The sequence below is a fragment of the Aethalodelphis obliquidens genome, unplaced genomic scaffold (genome assembly GCF_003676395.1).
Source record: "Aethalodelphis obliquidens isolate GAN/ISIS:26980383/991018 unplaced genomic scaffold, ASM367639v1 scaffold48, whole genome shotgun sequence".
NCBI lineage: Eukaryota > Metazoa > Chordata > Mammalia > Artiodactyla > Delphinidae > Aethalodelphis > Aethalodelphis obliquidens.
Genome location: NW_020837992.1, coordinates 4,413,588 through 4,432,406, shown reverse-complemented (window position 1 = coordinate 4,432,406; position 18,819 = coordinate 4,413,588). Strand labels below are relative to the sequence as shown.

The 18,819-nt window shown below is 35.8% G+C and overlaps 1 protein-coding gene and 1 pseudogene across 4 annotated transcripts in view; one reads left to right on the top strand and one right to left on the bottom strand.

Annotated features, from left to right (window-relative positions):
- Positions 1-18,819, bottom strand: part of LOC113607477 (membrane cofactor protein-like) — a 44,298-nt gene that overhangs the window by 12,641 nt on the left and 12,838 nt on the right. For all 4 annotated transcript variants that reach the window (XR_003427956.1, XM_027082871.1, XM_027082870.1 and 1 more), the window contains exons 2-5: positions 15,331-15,519; positions 14,891-14,993; positions 7,890-7,975; positions 6,854-7,051 (exon numbers count right to left, since the gene is read on the bottom strand). Coding sequence is in view for 3 of the 4 variants with exons in the window: in XM_027082871.1 (XP_026938672.1) it covers positions 6,854-7,051; positions 7,890-7,975; positions 14,891-14,993; positions 15,331-15,519 (576 nt within the window). In the remaining variant the exon portion in view is untranslated. The remainder of the gene's footprint in view (positions 1-6,853; positions 7,052-7,889; positions 7,976-14,890; positions 14,994-15,330; positions 15,520-18,819) is intronic.
- Positions 9,734-11,561, top strand: LOC113607479 (ubiquitin-60S ribosomal protein L40 pseudogene; annotated as a pseudogene).

Genomic DNA, 18,819 nt, shown 5'->3' with positions numbered 1-18,819 from the left:
GATCTTCCTGTACCGGGGCACGAACCCGTGCCCCCTGCATCGGCAGGCGGACTCTCCACCACTGTGCCACCAGGGAAGCCCCAGCTGGGGAACTTTTATAGGTGCCTTTTGTCAGCTTCAGGTAGTTCCCTTATATCCTTATTTGCTGAGTTTTATAATGAAAAGATGATAAATTCTGTCATATACTCTTTTTTCTTTTACATCTATTAAGGTGATCATGTGTGGTTTTATTTTGTTTTTGTTTTTTGGCACATGCTAGAAGATTTAATCTTTAAAATAAACATTAAGTTAGGCATTCTATTTGCAGGAGAAACTGACATTCAAAGAAGTTAAATAACTTACAGAGCTAATGGGAAGTGGAGACAGAATTGTCCAATATATTCAAGGGAAGGTTTGTGTAAGCACATGGCTCTGGGCTCAAATAAGGGAGGATATGCAGCATACTCTAAGCTCTCATTAGTTCTCTCTTTTTTTTTTTTTTGAATTTTATTTATTCATTTTTTTTACACAGCAGGTTCTAATTACTTATCTATTTTATACATATTAGTGTACACATGTCAATCCCAATCTCCCAATTCATCACACCACACCGCCCGCCTCCCCCCAACTTTTCCCCCTTTGTGTCCATACTTTTGTTTTTTACATCTGTGTTTCTATTTCTGCCTTGCAAACCAGTCCATCTGTACCATTTTTCTAGATTCCACATATATGCGTTAATATATGATATTTTTCTCTTTCTGACTTACTTCACTCTGTATGACAGTCTCTAGGTCCATCCACGTCTCTACAAATGACCCAACTTCACACCTTTTTATGGCTGAGTAATATTCCACTGTATATATGTACCACCTCTTCTTTATCCATTCATCTGTTGATGGACATTTAGGTTGCTTCCATGACCTGGCTATTGTAAACAGTGCTGCAATGAACATCGGGGTGCATGTGTCTTTTTGTTTTTGTTTGAATTTTATTTTATTTTGTTTTTATACAGCAGGTTCTTATTAGTCATCAATTTTATACACATCAGTGTATACATGTCAATCCCAATCGCCCAATTCATCATACCTCCACCCCCACCCCCTGCTGCTTTCCCCCCTTGGTGTCCATACGTTTGTTCTCTAAATCTGTGTCTATTTCTGCCCTGCAAACCAGTTCATCTGTACCATTTTTCCAGGTTCCACATATATGCGTTAATATGTGATATCTGTTTTTCTCTTTCTGACTTACTTCACTCTGTATAACAGTCTCTAGATTCATCCACGTCTCTGCAAATGACCCAATTTCGTTCCTTTTTATGGCTGAGTAATATTTCATTGTATATATGTACCACATCTTCTTTATCCATTCATCCGTCAATGGACATTTAGGTTGCTTCCATGACCTGGCTATTGTAAATAGTGCTGCAATGAACATCGGGGTGCATGCGTCTTTTTGAATTAGGGTTTTCTCTGGGTATATGCTCAGTAGTGGGATTGCTGGGTCATATGGTAATTCTATTTTTAGCTTTTTAAGGAACCTCCATACTGTTCTCCATAGTGGCTGTATCAATTTACATTCCCACCAACAGTGCAAGAGGGTTCCCTTTTCTCCACACCATCTCCAGCATTTGTTGTTTGTAGATTTTCTGATGATGACCATTCTAACTGGTGTGAGGTGATACCTCACTGCAGTTTTGATTTGCATTTCTCTAATAATTAGCAATGTTGAGCAGCTTTTCATGTGCCTTTTGTCCATCTGTATGTCTTCTTTGGAGAAATGTCTATTTAGGTCTCCTGCCCATTTTTTGATTGGGTTGTTTTTTTAATATTGAGCTGCATGAGCTGTTTATATATTTTGGGGATTAATACTTTGTCCGTTGATTCATCTGCAACTATTTCCTCCATTCTGAGGGTTGTCTTTTTGTCTTTTTTATAGTTTCCTTTGTTGTGCAAAAGCTTTTAACTTTCATTAGGTCCCATTTGTTTATTTTTGGTTTTATTTCCATTTCTCTAGGAGGTGGTCAAAAAAGATCTTGCTACGATTTATGTCAGAGTGTTCTTCCTATGTTTTCCTCTAAGAGTTTTATAGTGCCTGGTCATACATTTAGGCCTTTAATCCATTTTGAGTTTATTTTGTGTACGTTAGGGAGTGTTCTAATTTCATTCTTTTACATGTAGGTGGCCAGTTTTCCTAGCATCACTTATTGAAGAGACTGTCTTTTCTCCATTGTATATCCTTGCCTCCTTTGTCATACATTAGCTGACCATAGATGTGTGAGTTTATCTCAGGGCTTTCTATCCTGTTCCATTGATCTATACTTCTGTTTTTTATGCCAGTACCATATTGTCTTGATTACTATAACTTTGTAGTATACTCTGAAGTCAGGGAGTCTGATTCCTCCAGGTCCATTTTTTTCCCTCAAGATTGCTTCAGCTATTCAGGGACTTTTGTTTCTCCATACAAATTTTAAGCTTTTTTGTTCTAGTTCTCTAAAAAATGTCATTGGTAATTTGATAGGGATTGCATTGAATCTGTAGATGGCTTTCAGTAGTATAGTCATTTTCACAATTTGATTCTTCCAATCCAAGAACTTGGTGTATCTCTCCATCTGTGTCACCTTTGATTTCTTTCATCAGTGTCTTATAGTTTTCTGAGTACAGGTGTTTTACCTCCTTAGGTAGGTTTATTCCTAGTTATTTTATTCTTTTTGTTGCACTTGTGAATGGAATTGTTTCCTTAATTTCTCTTTCTGATCTTTCGTTGTTCGTGTATAGGAATGCAAGAGTGTTTTTTTTTTTCTTCTTCAAAGTTTCTTGATATGGTAAATTGCACTGATTAATTTTCAAATTTGAATCGTCCATGAACTCATGGAATAAATCCTACTTAATTACGATGTATTATTTTTTATAGGCAAGGATTTGATTTATTAATATTTTAAGAAGTTTTAGTTCTATGCCCATTTTGGATATTGTCTGTAATTTTCTTGCAATGTTTCTGTCTGGTTTTGGTATCAGAGCAATGCTGTCCTCATGAAATGAGTTAAGAAGTATTCCTATCTCTTTAGTTTTCTTGAAAACTTTGTGTAGGGCTACTACTATTTATTCCTTAAATGTTTGGTATAATTCCCCAGTGAGGACATGGGCCTGCAGTACACTTCATGAGAAGGTTTTTTATAATTTTTTATTGAAGTATAGGTGATTTACAATATTGCGTTAGTTTCAGGTATACAGCATAGTGATTTGTTGTTTGGTTATTCTTTAGATTATATTCCATTACAGGTTATTACAAGATATTGGATACAATTCCCTGTGCTATATAGCAAATACTTGTTGCTTTTTTATTTTACGTATAGTAGTTTGTATCTATTAATCCCATGCCCCTAATTTGTTGCCCCCCTCCTTTTTCCCTTTGGTAATCATAAGTTTGTTTTCTACATCTGTGAGTCTGTTTCTGTTTTGTATATAGAATCATTTGTATTATTTTTTTTGATTCCACATACAGCTGATATCATATAGTATTTGTCTTTCTGTCTTACTTACTTCACTAAGCATAAAATTCTCTATGTCCATCCATGTTGCTAAAATGTAACTATTTTATTCTTTTTTTAACGCTAAGTAATATGCCAATACACACACATACAGACACACAGACACACAGACACACACACACACACACACACACACACACACACACACACAAAACATCTTCTTAATCCAATCACCTGTTGATGGGTACCTGGGTTACTTCTATGTCTTGGCTATTGTAAATAGTGTTGCTATGAACATTGGGAGTGCATGTTCCTTTTTGAATTAGAGTTTTCGCTTTTTCCAGACATATACCCAGGAGTGGGATTACTGGATCATAGCTCTATTTTTAGTTTTTTAAGTAACCTCCAGACTGTCTTCTTTACTGGCTGCATCACTTTACATTCCCACCAACAGTGCAAGAGGGTGCCCTTTTCTCCACACCCTCTCCAACATTTATTATTTATAGACTTTTTGATGACAGCCATTCTGACCAGTGGTAACACCCTGTGGTTTGGATTTGCACTTCTCTAATAATTAGTGATGTTGAGCATCTTTTCATATACACGTAGGCAATCTGTATGTCTTCTTTAGAGAAACGTCTACTTAGATCTTCTACCCATTTTTTGATTGTGTTGTTTGTTTTTTTAATATTGAGTTGTATGAGCTGTTTGTGTACTCTGGATATTAACCTCTTGTCATTTGCATCATTTGCAAATATTTTCTCTCATTCCATAGGTTGTCTTTTGGTTTTGTTGATGGTTTCCTTTGCTGTGCAGAAGCTTTTAAGTTTGATTAGGTCCCATTTGTTTACTTTTGCTTTTGTTTCTTTTGCCTTGGGACGCTGACCTAAGAAAATATTGCTACAACTTTTGTCAGAGTGTTTTGCCTATGTTTTATGGTGTCATGTCTTACATTTAGGCCTTTACACAATTTGAGTTTATTTTTGTATATGGTGTGAGGGAATGTTCTAATTTCATTGTATTACATGTAGCTGTCCAGCTTTCATAAGACCATTTGTTGAAGAGACTGTCTTTTCTCCATTGTATATTCTTGCCTCCTTTGTTGTAGATTAATCGACCATAGGTGCATGGGTTTATTTCTGGGTTCTCTACTCTGTTCCATTGAACTACAATGGAGTAGGTTCTCTACTCCATTGATCTACATGTCTGTTTTTGTGCCAATACCATGCTGCTTTGATTACTGTACCTCTGTAGTATAGTCTAAAGTCAAGGAAGGGTTATATCTTGAGCTTTCTTCTGTTTTCTCAGTATTGCTTTGGCAATTCTGGCTCTTTTATGGTTCCATATAAATTTTAGGATTATTTGTTCTAGTTCTGTGAACAATGTCACAGGTATTTTTATAAGCATTGCATTAAATCTGTAGATTGGTTTGGGTAGTATGGCCATTTTAGCAATATTAATTCTTCCAATCCAAGAGCACAGTATATTTTTTCCATTTCTCTGAATCATGTTCAGATTCCTTTATCAATGTTTTATACTTTTCAGTGTATAGGTCTTTCACTTCATTGGTTAAGTCTATTCCTAGGTTCTTTTGTTTGTTTTTAGATGCAATTTTAAATGGAATTTTTTTTTAACTTACTCTTTCTGACATTTCATTATTAGGGTAAAGAAACACAACAGATTTCTGTATATTCATCGTGTATTCTCTTACCTTGCTGAATTCATATATTAGTTCCAATAGTTTTTTATAGAGTAGCATTCTCTATATAGAGTATTATGTCATCTGTAAATAGTGACAGTTTTACTTACTCCTTTCTATTTTGGATAGCTTTTATTTTTTTTTTTCTTTTCTGACTTCCAACACTATGTTGAATAGAAGTCATGAGAGTGGGCATACTTGTCTTGTTCCTGAATTTCAGGAAGGCTTTCAGCTTCTGACCTTTGAGTATTATGTTGGCTGTGGGTTTGTCATAAATCACCTTTATTATGTTGAGGTATGTTCCTGCTATACCCACCTCCATGAAGGTTTTTATCATGAATGGATGTTGAATTTTGTCAAATGCTACTTATGCATTTGACAAAATTTCCTTCTGCACAAGGATGGTTCAACATACAGAAATCAATCAATGTGATATACCACAATAACAAAAGGAAAGACAAAATCTACATGCAAGAAGGTTTAAGTTGTCAAATTTACAGGCATAAAGTTGTTTGTTTTATTCCCTTACTGTTCTTTAAATGTCTGCAGTATATGTAGTGACCTCCTCTTTTTCACTCTTGATACTGGTTATTTGTATCTTCTGTTTTCCTGTCAAACTACCTATAGGTTTATCCAATTTATCAATCTTCTCCAAGAAGCAGGTATTGATTTGATTCTCTCTATATTATTTCTCTTTTCAATATCATTGATTTTTTCTCTGTCTTTATTATTTCCTATTGGGGTTTAAGTTGCTCTTTTTTTTTAGTTTCTTATGGTAGAAGTTCAGATTATTGATTTGAGACTTTTCTTTTTCCAATATAAGTATTTCATGGTTTAAATATCCTTCTAAGCAATGCTTTTGCTGTATCCCACAAGTTCTGATATTTTGATATGCTGTGTTTCATTTTTATTATATTCGAAGCACTTTCTAATTTCCCTTGTTAGTACTTTGTCTTTGATTCATTTATTAATTGTAAGTGTCTGCATAATTTTCAAATATTTGGGGATATTCTAGATTTATGTTTTGATTTCTACATTCATCCCAGTTTGATCAGATAATGTACTCTGAATGATTTCAATTATTTGAAATTTGTTAAAAATTATCTTATTGCCTAGAATATGGTATTAGAGAATGTTCCATGTTCACTTGAGAAGAGTAAATATTTTGCTATTATTCAGTGGACCCTTTCTTTCAAGAGTAAAAAGCCCTCCAGTGTCTCCCTGCTTCTGATCATGCTCTAATGCCTTAAACATTGTTTTTAAGTAAGATTTGCCCAGAGTTTATAAATCATATCTGTGAGACAATTAATCTTTTACAATTTACACTATGATTTCCTGTAGCCAAAACTGTCAGACTTCCTGTAATACAAGATAACACTTTCTTATGTTTAAGAAAGTGTGTGTTGAATTTTTTGATGCTTTTCATGGAAAAAAAGTCCTAACTTATGCATATACACAGTAGTTTACAATGTATAAATTGGAATGCCAAGAACCTGTGGGGTGAGAGGGGGGAAGCTCTACAAGTAGAAGTATTTTATACTTGATTTGACCGATATTAAATTAAATTAGAAACCAATTAAATAGGAGGATCAAGCACATATGGCTGTTTTTACTGTAAGTAAAACAATTTACAAAGCATTTCTACAGTATTTACAAATTAAGAAGGAAATAAATGGAAATATTATTACCTTTACACTGAGGAGGGTCACTACTCCATTTGTCATTTCCAATACAAACAAGCTTGCTCTCTCCAACAAGTGAATATTGATCTGTTCCATTTGAAGCATCACAACTATAAGTTACTACTTCACTGTATTCAAATATATCCTTATGGCTATTTGTGTATTTTCCATTTAGAATTTTTTCAGGTGGTTTACACAAAATCTCTTAGAAAGGGAAAAAAATAAGACATAAAAGGCAAAAGGAAAGGTAAAAGATTAAACAGCAATTAGTAAAGATATATGAATTGCCTTCAATAAATTAACATATGATTTCTACAAGCTAGTTGTGAATCCAATATCCATTTAGAAGGTTTCTATGAGAAAATGTATTATCCTAAATTCAAACTATTAATTTAGAAGTGAATTATTTAAAATAAAACTAATTTTCTTAAATAACTACATTAAAAATCTATATGAAACATATTTATTTATCTGCAAGGCCATACTAAGTTTTGTTCTCATCATAAGAGATGTTGACAATTTAATGATATGATATAATTATGATTAAAAACAGAACTCAGTGCTGGTTGAGAAACACTTCATAATTTATAAATATATCTATTCACTAAATCAGTTCTTCACATTGATACCAAGTATTATTGTCATTTTTCACTTTCATCCTTACAAGTGTATGGTGAAATTTTCCAGAGGCTATAAATTGTGTGATTTTGCAAGACACTGAATCCAGATGTCTTCCTTTAAGCCAGATATTGAAGAAATTTGCAAAAATGTAAAACAATGCCACTATTTGTTTTGGAAATTTTTGATTTTTCATAGAAGTATGTTGTATATACTAACAGGTATTGTGCTTACTCTTCTTAAAAATGAATAATAATTATTTTAAAAACTTTTCAGTTTTAATTCCAATATAATAATAGCAAAAGATATAACCCACATAAAGAAAAGTTCATTGGTATCTATGTTAATTTAAAAGCATAAAGGGGTCCTGAGGCCCAAAGTTTGAGAACTGCTCCTCTATATTCTAAAGAGAGAATATACTTACTTTCACACATTGGAGGAGTATCACTCCAGTCCACAGTACTTCCAGAAATGTCACAGTATAGAATACTTGGTCCAATTAAGAAATAACTAAATGAGAAAAGAAAAGTTACTATGTTCTTTAGTAGTTACAAGATGGACATAATAATGAAAACAATTTTATATGGTTGTCTTCTTGCACTATAGTAATTTGAGGGAGAAGTTCCTTAAACAAAATATAATGTAAGTGCTAACTAAATATGCAACTTAATTAAATAGAGTTTCTGCATGTGAACACACATTGGCCCACAGAAAAATGTCTAAATTACTCTGTCATGTTGTCAGTGTAGCCCCTCCGCTATCTCTGGCAAATGCATCACACGTTCACTTCTCTACCCTTTTGCTCACATCATTCTGCTCAGTAAGGACTGAGCAGACAGATCAGGCCCTAGAGCTTGCCTGCCTGGATTCAAGTTCCAGCTCTAAGACTGACTTATTTGAGCTTGGGCAAGCCCCTTAGGCAAGGTTCTCCTGCTCAGTTTCCTCATCTATGAAAAGGGGGGTAACACTACATACCTCATAGGACTGTTCTGAGGATTGGATGAGTTAGCATCTGGCACGTAGTGAGTACTAGGTAAGTTTTAGCTTTTTTAAACATTCTTTAGATAATATTCTTTAGATTCTTTATTAATATTCAGAATACAGGCATACCTCATCTTACTGCTCTTCACTTTATTAAGTTTTTAACAAACTGAAGGTGTATGGCAACCCTGCATCAAACAAGTCTATTTGTGCCATTTTCCCCAAAACGTTTGCTCACTTCATGTCTCTGTGTCACATTTTGGTAAGTCTCACATATTTCAAACTTTATTACTATTATTATACTTGTTATAGTGATCTGTGATCAATGTCTTTAATGTTACTACTATGCCTCTGAGGCTCAGATTATGGTTAGCATTTTTCTGGTAATATAGTAGTTTTAAATTAAGGTATATACATTTTTTTAGACATAATTCTATTGCACACTTACCAGACTACAGTATAGTATAAATGTATGTAAAAAACTCATTTGATTTGCTTTATTGCAGTGGTGTGGAAAGGAACCTGCGATATCTCCAAGATATGCCTGTATCTTTCTAGTAGTAGTTCAGGAATACTACTCAATGAAGTATTCTCCAATTATTTAAATTCATAATACACTCTTCTCCTTCTGGACTCTCACTGTAACGATCATGAATGATTCTATCTATTTGGTGCTTTTCATTTACTATTTTGCTCTGATGCCTCTCTATATATTCTGTTTCTCAAGAGGGCTACAACTTCCTTGATTCTACATCTTAAACTTTTGGTGCCTAGTAGCCTCTTCTAAATGTTCCAGCGGAACATTCACTGGATATTCTGCTATTTTTACTTAATCAAGTTAAAAATACTCAGTGTAACTGCCTGTACCCACTTCCAGAGGACTTTTCCCTAAAGGCTAATTCATTGATTCTAGATTATAATGCATTAGGAGAGGATTCTGGGATGATGGCAAAATAAGTGGCAACAGAAATCTGTCTCCACACCTTGATGATGACACTGACAGAATCTGCCTGATATCACTATTTTGGAAGTCTAGAATCTGTTCATGGCTTGCAATTACTAGGAGAAGACTTAGGTAAATTAACTTGATTTGAGTCAATTTTAGCTCTTAGCACAGTGGCAGCTACCTATCCCCCCCCCCACCCAGCTGGCATCTGTACACGTGTTGCTAGAGCAGCTTATAAGTAGCCTGTGGGAGCTAGGGTGGGCAAAAAGGAATCTGCCCTCCAAGTATCAGGGATTTGTGTTCTTATCACTGCTGCTTCTGATCACAGAGAAGCAGAAAAAGAGGTGGGCAGCCTTTGTTGTCACACCTCCCCCAACTTTTTCAAGCTCCTTCAACACTGGACAAATGATATCCAAGGGATTTAAAATCCAGCATCCTTTGCCCCTCCCCTTCACTTTTACTTTTTTTCCACTAACAGGAGCCAGACATTAAACACTAGGACATTCAAAAATAACTGCCATGTGGAAAAAAATTAGAAAATGATTCCGCCTGCCCAGAGAAAGGCTCAGAAAAAACCTGAGATGACCTTCAAGTTTATATGTCAGGCTGCTCCTCAGCACAGAGACACCATACAACAATCAAAAAACCAAACCAAAACAAAACAAAAAAACCCATAAAACAATAAGCTCTAGGTAGTGGGCAGAATCTGATTTCCAGAGTTACCACATTATTAGATTCAAATATTGATTCAACAAAAAAGTTGTAAGGCATACAAAGAAACGGGAAAGGAAAAGTATGGCTCATACAGTGGAAAAATACATGAACAGAATTTTTTTCTGAAGGAGACCTCATGACAAATCTATCAAAGACTTTAAATGTCTTGTGAAGGCACTCTCAATGGAAATTAACGGATGCCAGTTCTGCCACCCCATTTTTCTTCAGTGAAGCAGCCAAACAGCAGACACAGAGAAGCCAATGAAGAAGCCAAACAGCAGATCTTTGTGAAGACCCTGACGGGCAAGACCATCACTCTTGAGGTCAAACTCAGTGTCACCACTGAGAATGTCAAAGCCAAAATCAAAGACACTGAGGACATCCTGCCTCACCAACAGAGTCTGATTTTTGCAGACAAACAGCTGAGGATGGCCGTACTCTCTCAGACTATAATATCCAGAAAGAATCCACCCTACACTTGGTGCTTCACCTGCAGGGTGGTATCATCAAGTCTTCCCTCTGTCAGCTTTCCCAGAAGTACAACTGCAACAAAATGATCTGCTGCAGGTGTTATGCTCACCTGCACACCAGTGCTGTCAACGGCCACAAGAAGAAGTGTGGCCAAACCAACAACCTGTGCCCCAAGAAGAAGGTCAGGTACATCCTCTCCACTGGCTCTTCTTTTGCCCACAGGGTTGCCCCCTGCCTAAGCCCTGCCCTTGAGCCTCGTAAAATTTGAAAGAAATAACTGGGATAAAGATGCACAAAGAACTAAAGGAAGAAATGTAGAAAGTCAAGAGAACAATATGTGAACAAAATGGAAATATCAATAGGAGCTAGAAAAGCTAAAAAGAATCCAAAAGTAAATTCTGGAGTTGAAAAGTACATTAATGGAAATGAAAAAGTCACTGGAAGAATTAAAGGCATATTTGAGAAGAAAAAAGAATTAGTGAAATTGAGATAGGGTAGTGGAAATTATTGACTCTAAGAAACAGAAAGAAAAAAGATTGAAGAAAAGTGAACAAAGCCTAAGGGATCTGTGGGACACCAACAAATACACTGTGGGACTCTCAGAAGGAGAAGATAGAGCAAAAGGGACAGAGAGAATACTTGAAGAAGTAATGGCTGAAAACTTCCCAAATTTGATAAAAGAAACAAATATGCCAAAAGCTTAAAATTCTCCAAAAGCTTAAAATTCTGAGTGCAGGTCTCTTTGTATTCATCTTACTAAGATACATGATAATCAGACTTTCAAAGGACAAAGAATGCTGAAAGCTGCATGAGAGAAGTGAATCATCACATACAAGGGATACTAATTAAGATTTGTCATTAGAAACTCAGAGACCAGAAGACCGTGGATTGATACAAAGTGCTAAAAGAAAAAAAGTCCTCTGTTTCCTTATTTATCTTCTGTCTAGTTGTTCTATCCATTATTGTGAGCGATGTCTTGCAGTCTCCAACTATTATGTCGAAATGCTTATTATGTAGAAATGCATATTTCTCCCTTCAATTCTGTCATTGTTTGTTTTGTTTTGGTTTGGTTTTTTTGGCTGCCCTGTGAGGCTTGTGGGATCTTAGTTCCCCAACCAGGGATTGAACCCGCGTCCCCTACAGTAGAAGTGCAGAGTCCTAACCACTGGACCGCCAGGGAATTCCCATGTACAATGTTCAATGTAAAATAATTCCCATGGTAACCACAAACAATATAACTATAGAATATACACAAAAGGAAATGAGAAAGGAATTTAAACATTTCACTACAAAAATCAACTACACACTAAAGAAAACAATAATGCAGGAAATGAGGGACTCGAAAAAAGCTATAAAGCATATAGAAAACAAGTAGCACAATGATAGAAATAAATCCCTCCTCGTCAATAATTATATTAAGTGTAGATGGAATAAACTCTCCAATCAAAAGACAGAGATTGGCAGAATGGATAAAAACACATGATCCAACTATATGTTGTCTACAAGAGACTCACTTGACATTCAAAGACACAAATGCAGTGAAAATGAAAGGCTGGAAAAAGATATTTCTCACAAATAGTAACCAAAAGACAGTAGAGTAGCTATACTAAAATCTGACAAAATAGACTTTAAATGAAAAAGGTTACAAGAAACAAAGAAGTAAATTTTATATTAATAAGGATTCAGTACTGAAGATATAACAATTATAAACATTTATGTACCTAATGACAGGCTATCAAAATATATGAAGCAAAAAATGACAGAATTGAAAGGAGAAATATGCATTTCTACATAATAAGCATTTCTACATAATAGTTGGAGACTGCAATACCTCGCTCACAATAATGAATAGAACAACTAGACAGAAGATAAATAAGGAAACAGAGGACTTCAACAGCACAGTAAAACAACCTGATCTCACAGATATATACAAAGCATTCTACCCAACAACAACAGAATACACAGTCTTTTCAAGAGCACGTGGGACTTTTTCCAGGATAGACCATATGTTAGGCGACAAATTAATGTTATTCAAAACATAATTAATTATTTAATAAATAATGAATAATATAATTGTTTTATGCCACAAATTAATATTAATAATAGATTTTAAAAGCCAGATATCATAAAAAGTATATTCTCTGACCACAATAGGATGAATTTAAAAATCAACATCAAAAGGAAAACTGGAAAATTCATAAAATTATGAAAATTAAACAATATGCTTTTGAACAGCCAATGGCTCAAAGAAGAAATCAGGGCAACTAGAACATACTTTGACATGAATGAAATGAAAACATAACATACTAAAACTTATGGGATTCGGCAAGAGCAGTGCTAAGGGGGAAATTTATAGCTATAAATGTTTACGTTAAGAAACGATAGCTCTGAAAAAACAAACTAAGTGTACAATTTAAGGAACCAGAAAAAGATAAACCCAAAGTTAGCAGAAGGAAGCAAATAATAAAGATTAGAACAGACATAAACAACAACAACAAAAAGAGCGAAACAAGAGAGAATATCAATGAAACTAAAAGTTGGTTCTTCAAAAAATGCGACAAAAGTGACAAACCCTTAGATTGACTAAAACAAAGAGATTAGACTCAAATTACTAAAATCAGAAATGAAAGCAGGAATATCACTATAGATTTGACAGAAAAAAAACTATTATGAGAGTACTATGAACAATTTTATGCCACAAATGGATAAACTAGATATAATGGACAAATTCCTAGAAACACAAAACCTACCAAGAGTTAATTACAAAAACAGATAATCTGAATAGATCTGTAACTAGTAAGGAGATTGAATCAGTAATCAAAATTCTCCCAATTAAGAAAAATCCTGGATCTGATGGTTTCATTGGTGATTTCTACCAAACATTTAAAGAAGTAATACCAATCCTTCTCAAACTTTTCCAAAAACCTGAAAAGGAGGGAAGTCTTCCAAACCCATTCTGAGACAAGCATTACGGTGATAGCAAAATTCAATAAAGGTACTACAAGAAAAGAAAGCTAGAGACCACTATCCCTTAAGAACACTGATGCAAACAACCTCAACACAATACTAGCAAACAATTTAGCAGCATTTTAAAAGGATTAAACATCATGACCAAGTGGGAATTATTCCTAGAATGCAAGAGATGGCTCAACACATAAAAATCAATCAATGTAATATGCAACATCAAAAGAATGAAAGGAAAAAAAACCACATGGTCACCTCAATTGAGGCAGAAAAAGCATTTGATAAAATTCAATATTTTTCATAAGAAAAATACTTAACAAACTAGAAACAGAAGGAAACTGCCTTAAGATAATAAACTCCATACATGAAAATCCAACAGCAAACATCATGCTCAGTGGTTAAAATCTGGAACAGATCAGAACAGGCATGAACAACTGCTTTTACCACTTTTATTCAACGTGGTACTAGAAGTTCTAGTCAGAGCAATTAAGCAAGAAAAAGAAATATAGTTCTAACTTGGAAAGAAAGAAGTAAAATTATCACGGTTCGCAGAGGATATGATCTTCTACATAAAAAACCCTAAAGATTACACACAAACACACACACACACACACACACACACACACACACACACACACACACTGTAAAAACTAATAAATAAACTCAGTAAACTACCAGGATACATAGACAATATTTAAAAACCAGTTGTGTTTCCATAGCATATTACATTTACCTTTTAAATTCACATTTTTTATAAATGTTCAGTATCCCTAACATATGCTATTAAAAGAGCCCTGTAAAACAAAGACTATTATTAAATCCTCAGTACCACTTTTTGAGATGCTTCACTCCTTTGTAGTAGTTTTAAAAATAAGGTTTTCCAATTAAGAGATCTTGATCAACATTATTGTCTAAGCTTACCAGGTCACTTTTGTTCTTGTGACATCTTACAGATTACTTTGATATAAGAATATCTTCAGTTGGCAACTCTACCCCCCAGTTCCATAAACCTATTTCACCTCTGAGAACTGACCATTTTAAATAGGGTGCATTGTGTTGTCAAGGATAAAGTCACCATGATTAACACATTTTTAATGCTTATGAGAGGTTTATTAATACATATACTAAGTATTACACAATTTTACTTTCCTTCAATTTAAATTTCTTTCTACTAGTTACACATCTTTTCAGTCTCCATAAAAAGCCCAAGAGTTATTTGGCTACAGTACAACTTGTCACACAGAAAGCAAAATTAAATCAACTTTGTGGGAATGTTTAAGAAGAGAGGCAAAATGAAAATGGATTTAGTAACATATAACATTATTTCCTCTAAGGAGCATCCTACTTACCCAACATTACAAACATAATGAGCCTCTGAGCCAAACAGAATACTTCCATTTGGGTAGTCTACTTGGCCATTTGGGGGATCCCCTAGGTTAGGACACTGTTTTCCTAAAAGGAAAATTTCAAATTCGTTGTTTTATACCAGTTTCAAAACAGATTTGAATCAAATTCAATATTCTACATTGCTCACTTGAATTCATGGGAATATTATTATCTTTTATTATTTGCTTTCTTTAACTATTATAACATCAAAGAAGATTCACATTTACCCAGGCAACCAATTGTGGAAAAAAATGTTCCCTGGAGAGTTTTCAAAGCCTGAATGCACTGCTGTCTAAAACCTACCCATTTCAGTCATAAAATATGAACCCTAAAATGTGTGAAAAATCTCTAGAGCAATAAAAAAGTTTTTTGAATTAAAAAAAAAAAAGTTTTGTTTACTTACTTGTACAGGCCTCCTGGAGAAGTGACCACATACCATCATTCTGACAAACAGCAGAGGTAGGAAGAGGAGGACGCTTGGGCTGGTAACCTAGGCGACATTCATACTGTACACTCTCCCCAGGGCTATAACTGGGTTTAGGGACACCCGGGAGCCGCATAGATTCATACCTTGGTGGCTCACCACAGGCATCTAGGTATAAGAGAATAAGAGCATAAAAATATTTTATCTCATTCACCAGCCAGGGACTGTGGCCTGGCATCAGGTAGGTAGTACAGAATAAATGGAAAGGTTCTCAGCAAGATTTTAAATGACTGTCCCATGCTTTTACCCAACTGGTGGTGTATGTGCCTTACTTACATTAAATAACAACCTATTAACTTTTGGTTTGTTAGGGAATAAGATGAATTTTTATTCAAGAGTAAATTAAAGAGATAGCATCAATGTTTTTAGTTTTGAAATATAAATACATTTTAGGTATGTATCCTTCCCCACTTTTTTCTAAATTCATTTCAAAACTCACCTCTCCTCTAAGAAGTCTCCTACAGTATACAGCACTCTGTTCAGATTACTCTTCCATAGTTTGAAACACAAGCATATGATCACTTGTCATTTCAGGCTCAGTTTCCTCTCAGAAGGCAAGGTCCTAGAGGGCAGTGATCATATGCCTTCTTTCTCTACTACACTCTGTACTCAGTTGGTACTCAAGACATGCTATGGTAAGAGATCAATATAAAATATGCCTTGTAAGATTCATAAATCAAAATAATTATGGACCGAAGTATTTCAAAAAATAATACTCAGTTTCATTTGTTTCCTATTAGTGAATTGAGCATTTTAAAAGTGGTGAATAGACACCATGTAAATATCAAAATGTACTATCTGAAAAGCATTACATGAAAAAACAACTTGCTCTCTTTGACATTACTTTAAATATAATTTAACTTTCCTTCACAGATCAATGGATTGCTCATTCCTCAGAAGCTCCCTGAGGTAGCTGTTTGGGTTGTTTATCCAATATATTCCAACAGTAAAGCTATTATATTGTTATGCTTTTATAATTTTGTACTTCTGGGATTTTTTGGGGGGGTGTTGAGGGAAGGAGTTTTTTACTCCCTAGAATAATGTCATTTCTACCTCAGCAAGCCCTCTTGCTTTATTTTTTTTGCTTTTTTTTTTTTTTTTTTTTTGCGGTACGCGGGCCTCTCACTGCTGTGGCCTCTCCCGTTGCGGAGCACAGGCTCCGGACACAAAGGCTCAGCGGCCATGGCTCACGGGCCCAGCCGCTCCACGGCATGTTCGTGCCCGGACCAGGGCACGAACCCGTGTCCCCCGCATTGGCAGGCGGACTCTCAACACCTGCGCCACCAGGGAAGCCCCCTCTTGCTTTTAACTATCTGGGCACTTGATAACCTAACAAATCTGTTAGAAAAATTATGTAAAACAATGTGATGGAGACATATTAAGTCCTAAAGGACTAAAGGAATTCAGAGGCCTCTCTTATAAAGTTAAGAACCTAAGGAGGAGATGGGTGCAAGCCACGGTTATCAGCGCGGACCCCAGAGACCGGCATCAGACGCTAAGGCTGCTGCTGCCGCCACCAAGAAGCCTGTGTGCAAGCACAGGTCACTACACCTCCCCTCCCGGGAGCCTGTGCAGCCCGCCACTGCCAGGGTCCCGGGATCCAGGAACAACTTCCCCGGGAGAACGCACGGTGCGCCTCAGGCTGGTGCAATGTCACGCTGGCCTCTGCCGCCGCAGAGTCACCTCACATTCCATGCCCCTTCCTCCCCCTACGCCAGCCTGAGTGAGCCAGAGCCCCCCAATCAGCTGCTACTTTAACCCTGTCCTGACTGAGCAAAGAACAGACGCCCTCAGGCGACCTACACGCAGAGGTGGGGCCAAATCCAAAGCTAAACCCCAGGAGCTATGCGAACAAAGAAGAGAAAGGGAAATTTCTCCCAGCAGCCTCAGGAACAGCGGATTAAATCTCCACAATCAGCTTGATGTACCCTGCACCTCTGAAATACCTGAACAGACAATGAATCATACCAAAATTAAGGTGGTGGACTTTGGGAGCAACTGTAGACTTGGGGTTTGCTTTCTGCATCTAATTTGTTTCTGGTTTTATGTTTATCTTATTTTAGTATTTAGAGTTTATTATCATTGGTAGATTTGTTTATACATTTGGTTGCTCTCTTCCCTTTATAAAAATATATAGATATATATTTTTTCTTCATTTTTATCTTTTTCTGAGTGTGTATGTGTACGCTTCTTTGTGTGATTTTGTCTATGTAGCTTTGCTTTCACAATTTGTCCTAGGGTTGTGTTTGTCCATTTTTTTTTTTTTTTTAGTATAGTTTCTAGAACTTGTTATCATTGGTGGATTAGATTTTTGATTTGGTTGCTCTCTTCTTTCTTTCTTTCTTTTATTACTTTAACAATTCTTTAAATTTTTAATAATTTTATTTTCTATTTTAATAACTTTATTTTACTTATTTATTTCTTTTTTTCTCCCTTTTCTTCTGAGTTGTGTGGCTGACAGGGTCTTGGTGCTCCAGGCGGGTGTCAGGCCTGTGCCTCTGAGGTGAGAGAACCGAGTTCAGGACACTGATCCACCAGAGACCTCCGGCGCAAAGTAATATCAAACAGTGAAAGATCTCCCAGAGATGTCCAACTCAACCCTAAGACCCAGCTCCACTCAATCACCAGCAAGCTACAGTGCTGGACACCATATGCCAACCAACTAACAAGACAGCAACACAACCCCACCCTTAGCACAGAGGCTGCCTAAAATCATAATAAGGTGACAGACACCCCAAATCACACCACTGGACGTGGTCCTACCCACCAGAAAGACAAGATCCAGCCTCATCGACCAGAACACAGGCACTAGTCCCCTCCACGAGGAAGCCTACACAACCCACTGAATCAACCTCACCCACTGGGGTCAGACACCAAAAACAATGGTAACTACAAACCTGCAGCCTGTGAAAAGGAGACCCCAAACACAGTAAGTTAAGCAAAATGAGAAAACAGAAACACAGCAGATGAAGGAGCAAGGTAAAAACCCACCAGACCAAACAAATGAAGAGGAAATAGGCAGTCTACCTGGAAAAGAATTCAGAGTAATGATAGTAAAGATGACTCAAAATCTTGGAAACAGAATGGAGAAAATCCAAGAAACGTTTAACAAAGACCTAGAAGAACTAAAGAGCAAACAGACAATAATGAAAAACACAATGAAATTAAAAATTCTCTAGAACGAATCAATAGCAGAATAACTGAGGCAGAAGAACCGATAATTGACCTGGAAGACAAAATAGTGGAAATAACTACTACAGAGGAGAATAAAGAAAAAAGAATGAAAAGAATTGAGGACAGTCTTAAAAACCTCTGGGACAACTTTAAATGCACCAACATTCGAATTATAGGGGTCCCAGAAGAAGAAGAGAGAAAGAAAGGGACTGAGAAAATATTTGAAGAGATTAT